Source organism: Lichenostomus cassidix, chromosome 2 (genome assembly GCF_008360975.1).
Source record: "Lichenostomus cassidix isolate B80296 chromosome 2, HeHo_3.0, whole genome shotgun sequence".
In the NCBI taxonomy this organism is placed as follows: domain Eukaryota; kingdom Metazoa; phylum Chordata; class Aves; order Passeriformes; family Meliphagidae; genus Lichenostomus; species Lichenostomus cassidix.
Genome location: NC_139482.1, coordinates 138,772,986 through 138,791,503, shown reverse-complemented (window position 1 = coordinate 138,791,503; position 18,518 = coordinate 138,772,986). Strand labels below are relative to the sequence as shown.

Here is an 18,518-nt window from a genome sequence, read left to right as displayed (position 1 = left end):
GAGTCTTCTTGTTCTAAATGTGTAAGACAGCAAGGTGAAAGCTGGCTATACAGAGTAAAATTGTTAAAATAATAAGCAGTGGAACAAAGAAATATTCATTAAATGTTTTCAAGGCAAAGTTTGAAGAAAGAAAAGTGTATCTACTTTCAGCTCAGTGTGTAAATATTGTAAGCAAACATGGTAAATGCAGATCTTCAGACACTAGTGTAACTTAAGAAGTCACAGTGTTTCCAGGAAAATGTGAAAGTCACTCTTTCTGGGCCTGCCATTTTGTATCAGTCATAAACATTTACAGTTATTCAAAAACTCTTTGGTATCAATATGTAAGGAGTTTATTTGCCAGTTTTTCTTCTTCTTGGTAAATTTCCAAGTCAGTGTGTGAAAAAAAGACCATTACTAAACAGAAGAGCATGATGTAGACTACAACTGTTAACAGTTTTGTCCAAAAACATCCTACTGCTTTGCACCTTACTTTTTATCTCATAAGTTATATTGCTGATGGTAAATCTGGGCATATTGTGGACAGAAGGAAGAATAAAAGGCATAAAACACTGGTTAAAAATTTGGAAGAAATACTGTAGTTTGTTGTTAAACTTTAAAAAATTCGTAAGAATATTGCAAACTAAACAGACTTCAAGTTTTTTTCTTTTGGATTTAATAAAGATTATTTTTCTGTTTCTTTTAGGCATAAGATTTTGGATATGCTGACTAAGAATCCACCTTTTACCAAGAATATGGAGTCCCCTTTATGTAATGAAGCTTTGGTAGATCAGCTTTGGAAACTGATGAATTCAGGTTAGGGTTTTTTGATTGGTTTGTTGTTTTATTGTGTTAGGGTTTTATTGTGAGGTTTTTGAACTAAGTGTTAAAGACTTGCTTCAGAGTATGCCAAGAGCTTGGTTTCAGTAGCTAGAAATTAAAAATCCAGTCTCAGAAGTTGAATATTATCTGTGAACTTCCAGAACATTCTTAGTGACATAGGCTACCAAAACTTGTTTTTAATTTTTTTGTCTACTGATGTAGTGTGCTTTGATGTTCTTTTGCACAGATTGATATTTTTAATGTTCAAAGATGTTCAAAGCAAGTGTTTCCTCAAATAGTGGTGTCTGTGTTACACTTAGAGTTTGCTTTACCTTTGATGGTCTCTTTTCTACCTCTTTTACTAAACTCTCAGAGAATATGAGAGGATAGCACTGGTATAGATAATTTAAGTGAGATTTTTTAGAAATCTCACTTGCATTATTGACCTAAAACTCAATTTGCCTTGTGAGATTAGGAAAGAACTTAGTGAGAGGAGGGCTTGCATCTTTACCATTGACCTGTTTTTCATTACTGAAGCAGTTTCATCCAGCCCTGACAAACTGCCCTTTAACATCTGGCACATTACTACATAGATTACATATAAACATTTATATAGCTTTTTTAGGTCATTGCAGGCTTTCTGTTCTCTGTGTGCCATTATATTTAGTGTTTAAAACTTTACGGCTACACTCCAGCGGTTGAAGTGGGGAGACTACTAGTAGTTCAGTTTCATAGGATTTGCCAAGTGTCAGACAGAGAAAATAAACAGTTTTGATGTTCCCATCAGAGATTTTGTTTTCGCTTTTTCGTGAGAGAAGAGTGTGTGCAGTGTTACAAGCATTACCTCTTTTTGCAAGTAACAAATAGGGTATACATTCTTATGAAGGTACATGGGGCTTTAAGCACTTAAATTTCTATGTCTCAAAATGACATAATGTTTCAATTTATTTTCTGTAAGGGATAACTGTAGCATTCCAGGGTGCCTTGAAAAAAGTTGTTGATGTGTTACAAGCTAGTAGCCAGGTTTAAAGGTGCATGATTCTAGTATTATGAGTAGCTTTCATTTAACAAGCCCATGCAATAGAGAACAGACTCTGATTGATATGTGTAATCTCTTTCTTTTTCTGTGTTAATCTGAATTAAATTGATAATGTTATAATAGTTCTAAAGTTGATATTTTTGAATGTGTGTCATTCTCAGGGGAGTATTTTAATATTAGAAATGCCCAGATTAATATTCATATTGTTCTCATTTGTGACTGGGTAAGTGTAACTGGTAATTTGTAACTGGTAAGGGTAAGCTAAGCTTACTCAAAACACTATTTTGACCCCATAAAACTACTGTTTACAGCAATAGATCTTGTAATTTTATTTTGTGCTAAGTCTTGCACAGCCACATTAACATGGCAGTTGGCACATCTGTGTCTTGTTTACCAGATATAGTTCAATTCCTGCTGGGGAACAATATGTTCAATAAACTTGCAATCAGTCAAGAGCTGGGCTGAGTTAACACCAGAATCCCTGTATTTGCAGCATTGCTCCAGATGTTAAATGTCTTTCTGTTGTGGTTGGTGCCAAACGTACTTAGACCTTTTGTGTATGAAGATGTGAAAGCAGCACACAGTTTGCAGAGAAAAATAATGAAAAAATAAAGCATTGCTTTGTGCAGTAAAAATACATATTTTGAGTATGAATGCAAATTCAAGTATTGAGTATTCAGTGAAGTACGACATAGTAATGATATTAAAAAGCATGCTTGTGTGTTCCTCTATCAGTGCAGTTTGCAGAAGGGAAAGACCTTAGTCGTGCTTAAGGCTCTTACTACATTTTGTGGAATACATAGGCAAATGCAACCAAATCCATTGATACAGGAAGCCGGTTTGGTAACAAAATGTTCTATTTATTGTCCAGTAGAAAAATTAAAGACTGTGACTTGAAAAATAATAGCATATGGGTGTGGTTCTTTTTCTTTTATTTTTCATTATGTTATTATAGCACGTAGCTTTCCAGTCTTGTTCCACTAAACGTGTCTACCTTGCAACCCAAGAAACTTAAAGACTTCCTTTTAAACAGGAAAGTTTAAAAAGGAAAAAAGTTTAAAAAGAAAGCGAGTTAGAGCTAATAAGAGGCAGGAATAATGAAGCAAGTGGATCTTAAGCACAGAAAACGTCATACTCCGGTGGGCCTATCACTGAGACTGTTTTACTCATGGGAGAGGAGAAGATTTTGTCTCTCTATTAACAATCTCTTTTGGATTTTAGGAACTTCACATGACTGGAGATTACGATGTGGTGCTGTGGATCTCTATTTCACACTCTTTGGCCTCAGCAGACCTTCTTGTTTACCATTACCAGAGCTTGGACTAGTTCTTAACCTGAAAGAAAAGAAGGCTGTACTTAATCCAACGATTATCCCTGAATCAGTTGCAAATAATCAGGAACCTGTGAACAGTACTAACAATCATGGACAGTCAGTAGGATTTCAGAGCACCGTAAGCACAAACCATCTGCATACATCCCATTCAGCTGGCTCCGAGTTCTTGCATGGGTTGCTGATTTAATTTTGTATTGTGCTCAAGCCTCTCATGCTTTACCTAAGCTACCTTCTTACCTTGCTGCTCTTTATTTTTTCCATTTGAAAAGCTGGCATATACCATGGCGTTTTTGACATTTTTTAACTGTTTTGCATTGCATATGCAAGCTTTTTACTTGTTTTTTTTCTAGTCTCATCATTTCTGTTCTTTACAAAACTTTATATATTGCTTATGAGATACGAAGTGATTCACAGAAATGTTTGATGCTGTGATGAAAACTTTTTTCATGAGACTATTTCTTACAGGCAATTTATCCAATTTTCTGAAACAAAAGCTTTTATCAGTAAATTTATTACATCTTAAAATACATAGATACACCTCATTTTAAACAACTTTAAGAGATGGCAAAGTTGAAATTTGAACACATCTGCATTGAATGTTTGAATCTGACTTTTTAGTACTGTGCTCTGAAGGATTTGTAAGAACTTCTGAAGAATGGTATACATTCAGTTTGATATCTTTCTAGATTCAGAGGCTTCAGTGCTAACACATTCTTTTGTGTAGTTAGAAAATAAATTTTTGTAAACTATTAAGGTCATGCTTTTTTCAAGAATAATTGCCATTGCTGCAAGACTAAGTATTTTTGTTTAACAAATTTAATTATGAGGGAGAAAATCAACAGACATGGAAATAATTAGTGATTTTTCTTAACAGTTTCAAAAACTGCATTTGATTGAAACTGTTCAGGAGTAAATCCTGAAAGAGAATGTGAACATGTGATTAGCATGTTTGAAACTCCTTCCACCCTTTTGAATGGGATGGTTTATTGTTACTTTATCAGTCCAATAGTTAACATCGAAATAGTTTTTATTGAAAAGAATAATGAGAGTACAAATTAACAGTACCTGGCAGGCCCTTTCCAACAGGGGGAGAAAATGTTGGTAGAGTTAGATATGATTAGACCTGTCCTGCATATCTACAGAGCACGTAGTAAGTCCTAACTTGCTGCACCTAATCATTAGAATTAAACAGCAGGGGGCATTTTGTTGGCAGATTTTTAGGCTGCAGTTCAGTGAACACCCCAAGTGTTTTTGGAGCCAGACTATGAAAAGATTTCCTCTTAACTTTTCTTTTTGTAAACTTTCCTCTCCCTTGTGCTAGCATAATAGTTGTTGCTGCATAGTGAGATGGACCAGGGAGGATCTGGTTGAACAGTACCTTTTTATGAACAGATATTTCAGTTTCCTCAGCTGGTTCATCACATAGTTGTAAAAATGCCTGTGGCACCCCAGGACAGGACTGTGTGTGGATGAGGCTGCTTCATTTAGCAGCCATACTGGCTTGCACTGGTGTGGAAATACAACACTAGTAAAAGCCTCAATTTGTAGTTCATCCCCTGTATCTTCTCCTATTCCTCGTCTTCATTCTCCTACCCCTTACCTTAAGGTTACCATTTTCACTGTAACTTCCCCAAAATTCAGGGATCTGATTTTCCCATAGCATAAAACAAAGACTGCCTCTTCTATCAAACAAAGTTAATCAAAAAGTATTTCACAATAGCAGTGCCTTGGACAAAATAATAGGAATGAAAAAAGGGAAATACTTATTTAAGAGAAGAAAAGAATAATCAGGTGAAAGAATTTATCAGGTTATTTAAACGTAGACATACTCTGAGAGCATAAACATGTTAAAATCAGTACTGATAGACTAGTGACACTGAAGTTGCTGAGGATGGTAAAAGTTACCCACTTCATAAAATGGAACTTGTATTATTCAGGGTGAGAGTTTGTGGAGCTAGAGTGCCCTTTGTAGGATAGAGGAAGAGCAGTTCAGGGGAGCAGTATATGCCCTTGAGAGTCTGTGATATATATGTCTTTTATCTAGTGTTTAGTGAGCTTTTAACTATGTTTGCTTCTGTGGATGCTTTATTTTCTCTTCTAAATTTTGTCTACTGGACTTGATGAAACACCTGTCTCCTGTTTTCATTACTATATGTATAACTTAGGAGACTCTCCTATTTTGATATTTCTTTGACCTTGTTCTTTTTATAATCTAAGCAGTAATTTACAAAACAGTTTTGTTCTTTTTAATAAATACTGTTGTAAAATAAAGAAAAAAGTTACAAGTACTCATTATGATTTGTACTAAGTAAAGTAAGCATTAGCTTTTAAAACTAACTAAAAGAAGATTTGGCTAAATCCCATGTGTAGATCAGAGGCTATCTCAGTTTTTCAACTGAGATTTGGCCTGAGGAGAGTCTGCAAGGCACAGATTTATAGAAAGGCCATTCAGAGGCAGCAAATGTTGTTGCACACCAACAGTACCATGATTGTGAGAAGCGACAGAAAAGATGCCAATGCTAGATATGCAGAGGGAGCAGGGATAGAAGTAAAGAGAAACTATGTTTGTAGGAGTGGTTGGCACAAATCCATATAGGGTTTTAGAAAATACTTTTTGCCAGAACTACAGAGAAAACTTTGTTCAAATCATCCACTTTACTCGGAAGATTTTTCAGGTATCAGGTCTCTTTCTCTGAAACATGGATCTTGCTATCTTCTAATTTTGGTCTTTTAATGCCGCTTCAGGAGGATGATCATCTTATTAAGGAAACAGCATCCAGCATTTCTGGTCATCAGCAGGGGGTGAAGAGGAAGGCTGATATGCCACTCGGGTCTCCATTGGAGCCAGGGCAAATACTAGAGAAGAATGAAGACAGTAAAGTCAAACTCAAAATCAGAGTAAGAAATGGAAATTCAATTTGCACAATATATAGGATGTTCAGAATAACAGCAGTGGCGTCTGCTGGCTTCCCTTGAAGCTGTGTTCAAACAAAAGACATGCTGTGTTTACGTGTACAGCAGTTGTTATGCTTACTTTGGCAAAATCATTTCCTATCAGATTCTTTATTGGCTGGCAATAACTAAAGTTGACAGATTATGCTCTTGTTCACACAGCTTCACAGTAAATTAGAAAGAAGGAAAGACACTGACCCTTTTTAATTTTACTGAATTTTTATTCCTTTGCAGTGGTAGATATCACTTCCTTTCCCTCTCACCCCCAGTTTACCTCAAAAAGAAAATATTTTAAATTCTGTTGTGGTGTGTTTTTATGAGTTATTAGCATCTGCTTATTTTTTTTCCTGATATCTTAGTTCTCAAACTCTCAAGAGGAAGAGGAAATTGATATGGACACAGTTCATGACAGCCAAGCCTTTATTTATCATCATTTGAATATGCTGGAGAGACCATCCACACCAGGTATAAGTAACTTTATAAGCAAAATGGTTGTATCTTTTTAACTGCCTCAGTTGTGAGGTGTTTTTTCTACTGCTAATTTCCATACATACAGTGTTGGTAAGTGTTAAATCTTACTGGAATTCCAGGAACTGTGTAAAGGGTGCATAAGAACATTTTTGTAGGTTTTAGTAGATGTACAGATAAGTGTATACATGTGTATTGTCACACATATCTAAGTAAGACAAGTATAAACCATGCTTATAAAAGTGAAAAGCTAAGGAATGAATAAAAGAGCATAAAGTTGAAGTAGAGCCCCATAAGCAATTAGGTATAACTTGTTTTGCCATAGGTGTCATTTAAACACTAATAATTTTGAAGGTTAAAAAAACCCAGCAAGACTCTTCAGGTAAAAAAGCCCTTCAAATATTAATGATTTATAACTTAACATTAGCAGTTAAGAAACATACAAGCCTCAAAGGTATTTAGAAGAGCTTTCCAAAACTGAAAAGATTGCATCTGTGAGTAAAAATGTTTCATTTCAAGCTCCTCCTTTCTTTTAGTACTTCTCTTAGTATCTTTTTTCATATAACACTTGACAAAAGTATTCTCAAAGCATAGTGTTTCTTAGAAACCTTAAGACAGGTTGAACTTCACTGTTGAACTTCCACCTTCTTTGCTTTTCTGTCAGTAGCAAAGAAATTCAGTGGTTAATCTCATTTTCTCAAAATATTTGAACCACATTTCTAAAGTTCAGTTCCAGAATTAACCAGTGGAGCTATGCTGAAGTCATGTGACAATGTACCAAGCATTTTGAGGGATCTTCCATACAGATCTAGAGCAAGATTTTAAGGCTGCAGTACTGTATTGTGTAAAAGTGAAGCTTTTGTCTTTAGAAGTAGAATTCAGAGTAATTACCATCTTGCTTGTTTTTCTGTTTTTAAATGGTGACCGCCTAACATAAAACAGAAGTAGACCTTAGCAGCAGGACCTGGAATATTGGTTCCATCTTGAGTTGCCCTAGGCCCTGAGCTGTGCTGACAGGTGACCTCATCAGCTTTCGCTGTGACCAGGAAATTTAGTGGCCCTGTTGTAGAGAAGGGCTGGTGGATGCTGCTGCCCTGAGAATCCTGCTGAGGCTGGTGCCTCGCTGCCAGTGGTGCAGAAGCTGTACACTCATATTCCATTAGGGCCTTGGACATAATGTTCTTCCTTCCTTGGCAGATGCTCTAGTCACTAAGGGAGTTTATTTCTTTCTTTTAATTTTTTTATTTTTATAAAAGGTAACTGCTGTCACATCTCAGCTAAGAAATTAAACTCATATGAGCACATTAAAACACAGGGAGGTCTAGTTCTGGCTTCCAGATGGCCTTCAGTTAACCACGTGTGCCTGTACAGCCAACTCCACCAGGACAGCTTTGCTGTTAGATACCTAGAGCAGGAAAACCCACAACTTTTTGACTTACTTCAACAGGGTAAAGGGGCAGGCTGCATATAGGTTACTCTCATGAACTTAGGAGCCTGAATCTGCAGAAGCTTTAGTTTAAACTTCTCAGAGCTGCTTTGAATTTTGTTCTCAATGTTATGGTCAACCATCACATTTCCTCTTACGGCAAAGAATGATGCATCCAGGCCCTGCAAGTGCAAAGCTGCTCTGCTGAGGATTAGTATTTATAACTCTTACGTGATGTTTTGCAACAATTTTTTACTAGATATACACACTCTATGGAATATAAAGTCATAAACAAAACTCTGCCAATTACTTCACAAATAGGACTTACGGGACTCTCTGTCTGCCAGCTCTGTGCTCAGGGACTGTTGTGGATTAAGTTTGTGCTAAAGGTCAGAAAGGGTAAAGTCTGACCAAGACTGGAGCAATGGCCTGGTGCTTTTGTAGACCTACAGCAGACACAAGCTACTTCAAGTTTCACTTGTGTCCTGAATAACCTTTTCACCTCTGTAAAGCATTATTTTGAAACACTTCAGATGATTCTGTTCTTTTTTTTCAGTTCGTGCAGTTAGAAACAGTTCCACTTCACATATTCTTTGCATCTAAAATTTCACCTGTTTCTTATTCATGGCATTTTCGTTAGAAGCAGAGATGTATGAATTACAGTCTGAGTAAATAAAGATGGTTCAATCTTTAGGAAATGGTGTACTGCTGAGAAGAAACAGATGGGGAAAAACAAAATATATAAATAAAATTGTTCACACATAGGAGTGTTCTGTTTTACGAAGGAATCTCAGGGCCTGTGAGGTTTTCCAGCAATGATGGAGGATGGGTGCATTTCAGGGAGTAATTATTGTGAAACAGATTGACAGCAGGTTCTGAAGTGGTCTCAGTATCTTGTTAGTAAATCTGCCTCAGCTCTGACTCGTACTTGGAAGCAGTGAGCTCTTAGTCCACCCGCAGTTTTCCTCCCCCAGCTGTGGGCTATGTCCCCACATGTCACATGAAGTGTTAGGTCATCAGCCAAACACAGCATGAGAAAAGCAGCTGCCAGGAGGAAGTTCATGTTGGGTCCTGTTGTATCTGTGGTTTTTTGCTGGATTGTTGGGTTGTTTTGCTTTTTTTTTTACATTTCCCAGACCACCCCAAATGATGATTTGGATTTTGTCAAGTTGATGTAACCCCTCTAATGCCAAGAAAATATTATTTTCCTTTAAAAGTTGGAGGGGGTGGGGGGATGTTTTTGTTTTGCTCTACCCATGGTTGTGAAAGGTTAAGGCTGAGACAATAAAAAAAGTTTTCTAATACAACACTTGCTGGATTATAGGTTGTAGTGTTATAATTATAGCACCTGTCCTATTTCATATAGAAAGTAAGTGCTTTAAATCATACTAAAGCATCCTGACTATGATAGTAGAACTGTGGACTCTGGTAGTTATAAGGGAATCTAATAATTTATCAAGAAATTATTAAAACAAGCAAAACATCCGTTGCAAACTGTCTGAAGAATGCTGTTGTGATGATTACTCATCTGCCCTTAGGACTAGAAACTTGGTAGCCTTCTTTGAGCCTCCAAGGCTGTGCAAGGTTACATTTCTAATGTGAGAACAGATTTTATTTGCCATTAACCATCAAGAATATTAGGAACACTCCCTTCATTTAAATATTAAGATAAAAGAATTTCAAGATCAGATTATGTGTAAGCAACAGATTTGAACTCTCAGGCTGTAAGGTGACTTGTCTTGCTTTGCTGACTTCAGTGATATCAGATAAAGGTATACTTCTTTAATGTTTTACTTATCTGAAAGTGCAATACATCAGAAATAAACTTTAAAAGGTTCTGCTGTATCTGTTAGTTATTGATTGGCCTAGTCTTTTCTGCTTCCAGAATAAATGCCTGGCTGTGGGCTGCATGATCTGCCAGTGAAGTTACATGTTGTTATGGCTCATCACTGATAAACACTTAATTGAACTTTTTTCAATTAGTTTTGATGGTTTGAAAGTTGATAAAAAGCAGTATCCAATTCTCTCTTCGTTTCTGGAAAGGAAAGGAAAATAAAACACAGTGATGTTCTCTTTGTGCACTGGCAGTCCTTTTTCTGATGACCTTGAGAGGCAGTGGGCTTTGAGGACACACCCTGAGCATTCAGACTCAGATCAAACAGATTCCTTGGCCATTCTGTTAATCTTTTTGCAGTTTCCCAGGATAACCAAGTTGGAAATTGCCACTGTTGACTTTGTAGGTTGCTCTGTCTGCTGTGTAGATGTACATGAAACTTTGGAGGTCTAGACCACAGTCATAGTGTTGATTGGATTGTGGTCTCGTTTATTACAGTTACTGTGTGCACTTTCAGGAAATTATGATTTATCTGGATTGACTTTTTTCTGGAACAATTTGAAACTAGATATACTGCATATGCCCCAGTAAAGTGTAGATGTAAACTACTGCAGTTATTATATTTAAACAGTACATTTCCAACAGTAGATCCAAGCCTGAGGTGCAGATCATTGCACTTTGAGTTTGGATGCAGGAGTAAATATGAATTCAGTCTGAACTGTGTGAGAAGCCCAGTCTTCTGCTGCTCCACAGTTACCCAAGTTAGCTGTAAGTGCACCAGTAAGTACCTCAAAGTCCAGCCATTAGTGGCTCTGTGCCAAGAAGTGCTATGGAAACATCAGCATACAGACAAATACATAAATGAACACTTTTTGCATGTGAAGACACCGCTGACAATGATGACTTTTTGCTTTACTTTCTAAGGAGGTAAAAGTTGTTACAACTGTTCTGTTGAAATGCCCTTTAATAATACATAATATTAATACAGTATATGTTACAATTTATTACCCAAGTTGTAACTGTTTCCAAACTGGTAACTCATAGGCTGTGAAGTTTGAAGATAAATTTGCCTTACTGAAATAGTATGTAGTTAATTGTACACTTCACAAGGAATGGTGTTTTCCAGTGCTTTACCCTAAAGAAAGCAGCTTTAATAGAAATGCAAGTCCTGCAGATAGTGACAACATAAATGAGAATTGCATCAGTGTGTGGCTGCAGTGTATCAACTCCATGATTTAATAAAAACAACAGAATACTGTGGCTGTGACTGTCTTTGAGGAAACAGCTAACCACTCTCAAATCTAGAGGATGAATAAGGCTAGCAAGTATTCAAGTGGACTACCTGAAACTGATAGAGGCACAAAGTATTCTGAATTGGCTTCCTGATTTAAATGTTCTTTCTTCAAAAATAGGAATTCCACTAGAATAATCTAGATTATGAAAATAAATTTAGTAAAAATAACACTACAGTTAAGCTATTCTTTTAATGTAAGTATAAGGCAATATAGTTGTTAAATGAAAGCCAAATGAGGAAATTAATAAACTTTTTACCAGTTAAAAGTGTATTTTAGTTAAAACACCAGCTTGTCTATACAATACTTTAGTTATACATTTGGTATAAGGAATTGTGTGTCTGGTTTTAAATCCCACTAAATAATTGAAGTCAAATGAATGGGTTAATTTGAACTGGTTAAAATGTTCATGTTGGAGCCAAATTAACTGATTTGCTTAGCACATCTTCAGAAAACTTTTGGCTGGTTTTATATTTTTTAACTAGACCTCTCACCCTCCAACTTTAAATTTTGTCCCATGGACTTTAAAGAGCATTCTCCTAGAGAGAAAATTGATAACCTTTTTCAGAGATACATAATTTGAAAATTCTGCTTCTTTAGACTAATTACAGGACAGTGCATTCTGGAAACTTGAAAACATTTATGCTTGGAAACTTTTTCTGTGTACTTTGTTGGTGGTTCAGCAGATGCATAAACACAGCATTAAATTAAAAAATAGTGTGTCTTTGAAGTTTCCAGGGTAACACTAAAAAGAAAAGGAGAAATAAGGAAAAACAGGATAATTTTGAAATGATTTTTATGGTCTTTTCCATTTTTTGAGTGTTTTCTCTGTGAAGAAAATGCTAGCCAAGAAATGCAGTCCAACTGCTAGGCAAAGAGAGTGCATTATCTTTCTCATTGGTAAACTTTCTTTGGCTTCTGGAAGAGACACATGAAGTGCTTGCATGCTTGTATTGATGTCCCACTGTTCCCAGAGCTTGTCCATGTCAGGTCCTGGAACTCCAGCCTGTCCTCAGGACCCATGGGCTTCAGCCTTTCCTATGATTTGTGAATGTGGTTTCTCCCTCTCTGATGTTTCAGTAAATTAGAGTGCAAATGTGGTAATTTCAAACAAGTGTCAATTTGTAAAAATCCTGTGTAAGCCAGCTGTTTTACACTGATTTGCCATGCAAAGAAACAGAGGCTGTAAGTTCGGGGCATCCTATTCTCTTCACACAAAATCAGAAGCATAGGAGTGACCATATGAAAGATCTCATGAAAGCCTGTTGGCATGTTAAAGTCTCAAGTTACATGTTTTCAAACTGTAGAAGTTCAAAAACAAAATAAGAGAAAAATAGGTAAAACACTCCACCCAAGAACATAGTTTAATGTTAATGCACCGGTGAGTCTTAGAAAGAAAAAAAAATTAAATGAACAAGCTGTTATAATTTTCTGACAATAATTTGTATTATGACAGAAAATGTTAATTTAAAACAGGTGAGGATTTTAATTCCTTTAATTTTAAAGCTAAGCTACAAGATCTACGTTTTCACATTTTATTCTCTCCCACAACATCTACATCATTTGTATTTGTCCCTGGAGCAAATGGCTCTCAAAGGTTCTGTTATTTCTCCTATGGTATCATAATCCTGTCTAATTTTAAACACCTACCCAGCTGGCTGGAACACCACAAAGCCAGTAATTACATTGGAATCTCCACGTCCTAAACAGGAGGAGATCCATGTGGATAGACACATATATGTGCATTTTCTTCCAAGGAATGTTACTAACCACTTCAGAAGAGAGCTCCTGGGCTCGCCCTCCACTTATTGTGTGTTTCTGTGTTTGGAGAAACCCGGGTTTCAGTCCTGCTCTCTCTGCCAGGAAGAAGTGGGTTCCCTGCAGGAAGAGGGAGTGCTCTGTGCCTCTTTGCATCAGTCCTGCTGTCCCTGTTGATAAAAGGATGATGATATTGCCCTGTAAGGCAATTTCTATTTAGCCTTGCTTTCCTTAACTATGCTTGGCATGTTCCTGGCATAGGCTTTAAGTAGATATTAATTAAAAGAAAACAAAAAAAAAAGGTTTTGCAAGTTCAGCACTGAATTTTATGCATGCAAATCTGTAACATTTTTGATAGAGCTTTTATATGTCTGTCCATTCTAGCACACAACTGAGTTGGTAGTGTTCAGTCGTTTGAAGCCATCATCCAGGATCAATATATTTGATTCTTGATTTAAAGCACTCTTTAACAGTAGGAGGAAGTTTTCTGGATAGGTGTTATTTTTGCCTTTAAAAACGCAACAGACTAGAGTCATTATTGACCTCTGTGAAGAAACTGTGTGTGTACTCCCATTGCTGGCTCAGTAGATACAGATTTTTGTAATGACGTTGTTTCATTTCTTACTGATATCTTTTCCATATCCCCAATGTTGACTGTCTCCTCAAGTGTTGGGAGCCCTTGAGTTGCAGTTGGATCCCATTTCTCCCCTCCTGAAGATCATCCTGCCTCTCTAGGTGCTCACCACCACCCCTTCAGTCCTGTTGGCTTAAACTACTGTTGCATTTGGTCCCTAACTTACTCTAGTCAATGGTGTTTAACTGCTTTAACAAGTGGATTTTTTAATAACACACCTGAAATAAGTAACAAGGTGATAATACAGACTGTTTGTTGCCTTAGCAGTGCTGGTGGTTCAGTAAACTGCAGGAAATCAGCACAAGTGGCACGTTGTGTAACAGAGTTAGGAGAGTCTGTTTGATTGCATCCTCCATCTTCACTTGCCACTACTGCTACATCATCCCTGCAGACTTAAGCCAATGTTTTTATACCAGTTCTGGCTAAAATTTTTGAAGTTCAGAGGCTTAGCTTTGGTTTGAGGCTGTTACAAATGTAGTGTCTAGACTTACCGGTTTAGTTTCCATATAAAAATAACCCCACAATTTGGAATTAATGGAGCTAAGAAGTTTTAAGAGTTTGTGTCATGTTACGTGGGTTATTTCCTTTATTTGAAGCTGACTTGAGTTTGCCATGTGTATTTTAATGTATCATGTGCCTGTAAGCTTGAGAGCACATGAGAATGTTTTCTGTACTTTAGGTAATCTTTTGTACATTTTCTATACAACCAACCAGTGGTCTTCAGGCTTTCTGCCAAGACCTTTATTTCTATGTTTTTAGGAGCTCTGTTTGTGTCACTGCCACAGTTCCCCTTTAACTACTGCAGCCTATTATTTTAATGGTGTCAAATGCTGCCTGTTTTGGTTTTCTGAGGTACAGCCTCCACCCTCTCCTTTTCTAATGGCCTGAGTCAGATATGCTCCTTCTTTCACCATTATGTCTTCTGTTTGATGGTTGGGTTTGTATCCTTGCAGCTGCTAAATAAAGTAAACACTGAATGCTTTAGAGGAGGGAGCTCAGGTTACAGGGATGGGTTTAGGTACAGGTAGGAATTCCTTTAAAAATATAATTGGAACTAGTTGCATTGTGAAGCAGTCCTGTACCTTTTGCATCAAATGCAGTATACTTGCACTCTCTGCATTGTTGAGAATGGCTTCAGACAACAATATAAAAATAGGGCAGTAAGTATGCATTGAAGTCAGCAAGTGAAAGTTGGAATTGGTGTGCATCTCTTCTACCTGCCATAAGATACATAGAAAAGTAAAGTTGTGAGTTGTAACAATAAATTTTTGCATTTGATAACATGAGCTTACTACTGCTTAGTTTTGATTAAATAAATTTTTTAAAAATTACTTTTATATTAGAGATTTCAATTTTATAGGAAATTATTGTACTCTAGACTAGCCTCCTTCATAACCTCAGCAGTATTTTATATTGTACCATATTCCTGTCTTGTGGTTAAGACCAGACATATTTCTAGAAAGACATCATTTTGCTGTTTAAGATTTCAAGCAGTAGAAATTCCACCATGTCCCATAGCAAGTTATTGATTATCCTCACTATAAAAATGTTTTGTGTTTCTGTTCTGACTTCTAAACTCTTCATATAGATGTAGATTTTGTTTTTTCTAGACATATTTAAAAACAAACAAACAAAACCCAGAACAGGTATACCATCTAGAAATTTTCCTATATATATGCATGATTGAAACACTCCTTAGTCTTTTGGGTGTGTCTATAAAGATTGCATGGAAATTGTTCTCAATACTTGCTTGTCATAGCACAGGGAGCTGTCTCTTTAGGCTTCCAGGAATCATTATCATACACAAATCATTTTGGCCTTTAGAGTTACAAAACCAACCAGCCAAACAAAGAGATGTACTGAAAAAATAAATGTGCTTTCAAATATACAGAAAAAGATAATTGCAAAGAACGTAACATAATTACTTTTTATTTAGTGGGGATATTTTCACCAAAAACTGGATGGGAAAAGAAAGCGTATTTAAAGTAGCTATGAAGAAAATCCATTTGAAGTAAAACTTAGAGGATTAGTTGCCTTCAAAAATCTGCTGGTGCTTTTCTACATCTATCTAGTTGTTAAAGCATTCTTGCAACGTGAGTGATTTGCAATTTCTGCCTAAAGGAATCTGAGTCTTCCTACTTTCCAAGTGTTTCCACTCCTTAAAATTTGTGTCCTTAGAATAATGGCCTTTAATCCCTACTGTACAAGCTACTGCAATCTGTCTGAAGTAATGAAATATTAAATGAGCTAAAGAGAGAATGAGAAAGTCATTCCTGAACTCAGATGTCATGGATCATATTCCCTTCCTCAGGTTCAGATACCAGGCTTGCTCCATATATAACTAGTTCTAATGCACTTGTGAAATATGTACTGATAAAGATGGTGTAATTGTCTTTATTGTGATTTCGTTTTGTTTAAGAAAAAAAGCTTCGTATAATCTTTCAAATGGGCTAAATTAGTTATAAGAGGCAATTTTTAGAAAAAGCAGTTTAATTCTTCACTATCAAAAGGTTTGTATGTTCTTGCAGGGACCTTTACCTCCTGACTAAAAAGAGTTTGCATCCCAAAAATGCACTTTAATGTATTCCACTCTTGCACTTTATATCAGAATTTTCACAAGCAGTTATATTTGCATTATTCAGGGTATAATGGCCTTCCTACTCTATCGAAAAAATAATTTCAGAAAGCTAGTATAATTTCAGTTTCTTAGGGCTCTGTACAGTTCCTAATTGTCTGGTATACTTTGATGCTGTTGAGGAAGGAAGGACCATCTCTAAGAATTGTCAGTAGCTGGGAACTTTAATGGCATGTTCAGAGCCTTCTCTGAAACTAAATGGTACAAATATAATAACAGATTCCTTGTTTTCATGTTTAAATGATGGTGTAGGGTTTAGCTAATATTTCTGAATTTCTTATGGTTGGAAACAATGCAGGTTAAACATTTATTTATCCCAATCTATCTATTCTTTTAGGTAAGGAACAATCTTCAGGAGAGATAAACATGCACCCTGTCTCAGCAGCTCCACTCTCTGTGTTTAGTAAAGAATCAAACTCCTCAAAACACAGCGATCACCACCACCACCACCACCATGAGCACAAGAAAAAGAAGAAGAAACACAAGCATAAGCATAAGCATAAACATAAACATGATACTAAAGAAAAGGAAAAGGATCCCTTTGTGTTCTCTAACAGTCCAGCCAGTGCACGATCAATCCGTTCTCCATCACTTTCAGACTGATATCAGTGGCTTGTCTGGAGTTCAACTTGCAATACTCTTGGAGTGCTTTGAAGGATGTACATAACTATAGCTTCTATCTTTTTTTATGGAACTAAGTGTATGTGAATTGCCTTAGCAATTCAGAAGCTCTGCCACCTTTGAAGCCTTCTATTTGCATATGTGGTTGTTGAAATCTGATTCAAAAAATATGGTTTATGAGTCTGACTCATTTTGTATTTCACTGTTCTCCACACCTCCCACTCGTTTTTCCATTTTAAACAAAGAAAACAGCCCTTTATGTAAGGGCCCCATGTCCACTGGCAGCCCCCTGCACATCACGCTTACCATGTGTATTGCCAGACTCAATTACGGTTTAATCCTTTGAAGAATGTTAGAGGCAGAATATGTTTTAAGCAGAAGCCAATTGCCAGGCCTTTGGTGACAGCCTGTTTCCAGAGCAGTATTGTATAACTAAGTGTAGATCTCCTCAGAAGACAGAGATTTTCTTTAGTCTTCAGCTGACCTGTTTCTTGCTTTAACCATTGCAACGTAATGTCAGACTTTTAAAAGTGTAGTATATAGAACATTTGCATTTTTCAAATACTAAAACTCTTAAAAAATTCCAGGCTGCTTTTAAGCTGGTGGTATTTATTATGGACATGAGCCTTTGAATATGATTAAATTCTGCAATTGTTTTTGGAATTTTAGCAAAATGCGTAATGTATGTTTTGTCCTGTAATCAGGCTTTTAAAAATCCAATAAAGTTTGTGAATTATTTTGACAGAGGCAGATTTTTTTCTTCAAGCTTAACATTGGAATATTCTTTTGAAAGATGTTGGCTTTTTTTTTTTTAACTCTGAAAAGCTTAAAAATTAAAATATTGAAAAATATGTGTTTCTTCCATGTGAGGGGTGGTTTGTTTGGAAGCAAGATCAGCTCATGAATCCACAGGAGACATATATTAGCACAGTAAACTAGGTTTGGGACTTGAAATGATGAATACATTTAAATTTCTTCAGCTGTGTTTTATGCAGTGTACTGTTTACACCTAGGAAATGTTTTATTTAAAAACTTAATTTTTACAAAGTTTTAATAATAGAGATAAATATTCTCTGCCACTTTTTATCTGTTTTCTTCATATGTGTGTAGAGGCAGCATTTTATTTCCATACACTGGTTAGCTTCTGATGCCCAGAGTTCACATAGTGTTCTATAAGATGCTTTTATTTGGGTTAAATATATATTTTTTTTTTAATTTTCACAAATATTCCTGAAAGACTGATTCTCCTTCTTAGAGCAAAGAGAGAAAGTTCAAGAGGGACCCAAGAAGATTTTTTTTAAGCCATATTCTGTTTCATGAAAGTTAATAAATGCTTTTATATTCTATACCTTCTGGTGAATCCTGTAGTTCTTGTAATAAAAGGTTATCTCTAGACTAGAAAGATGATAGACTCAGGCATTATGTAATGTGTATATACTTACTTTGTTATTCAAACACCATATCCTTTTAATCCTGCATGGATAGCTGTGCTAATCATTGCACTTGGAACACATTTGGGCTGGATGCAGCCACAATGGCCCTGGGCAACACTGCAGCCTCTCCTGATCCACTGCTTTGCCATGTTAGGGGAAGCCCACCTTGGTTTTGTTTCCTTTTAGCAATATCTGTAGCTCTTGGAGCTTAGGTGAGTTGAAGGTACAAGAGGAGCACCTGAGCATGGGTTGAATGAAGTACTGAGCATGTTTTGGGTACCAACCCTGTGTG

The 18,518-nt window shown here is 36.3% G+C and overlaps 1 protein-coding gene across 2 annotated transcripts in view; it reads left to right on the top strand.

The window, feature by feature from the left end:
* The window catches only part of TAF2 (TATA-box binding protein associated factor 2), a 60,564-nt gene extending 42,425 nt beyond the window's left edge, over positions 1-18,139 (top strand). The window contains exons 22-26 of one of the 2 annotated variants that reach the window (XM_085053463.1): positions 686-795; positions 3,062-3,291; positions 5,919-6,071; positions 6,485-6,590; positions 16,510-18,139. In XM_085053463.1, the coding sequence (XP_084909589.1) occupies positions 686-795; positions 3,062-3,291; positions 5,919-6,071; positions 6,485-6,590; positions 16,510-16,775 (865 nt within the window). In that variant the 3' untranslated portion in view covers positions 16,776-18,139. The remainder of the gene's footprint in view (positions 1-685; positions 796-3,061; positions 3,292-5,918; positions 6,072-6,484; positions 6,591-16,509) is intronic. The other variant, XM_085053464.1, reaches the window with a different exon arrangement.
* The last annotated feature ends 379 nt before the right edge of the window (positions 18,140-18,518 follow it).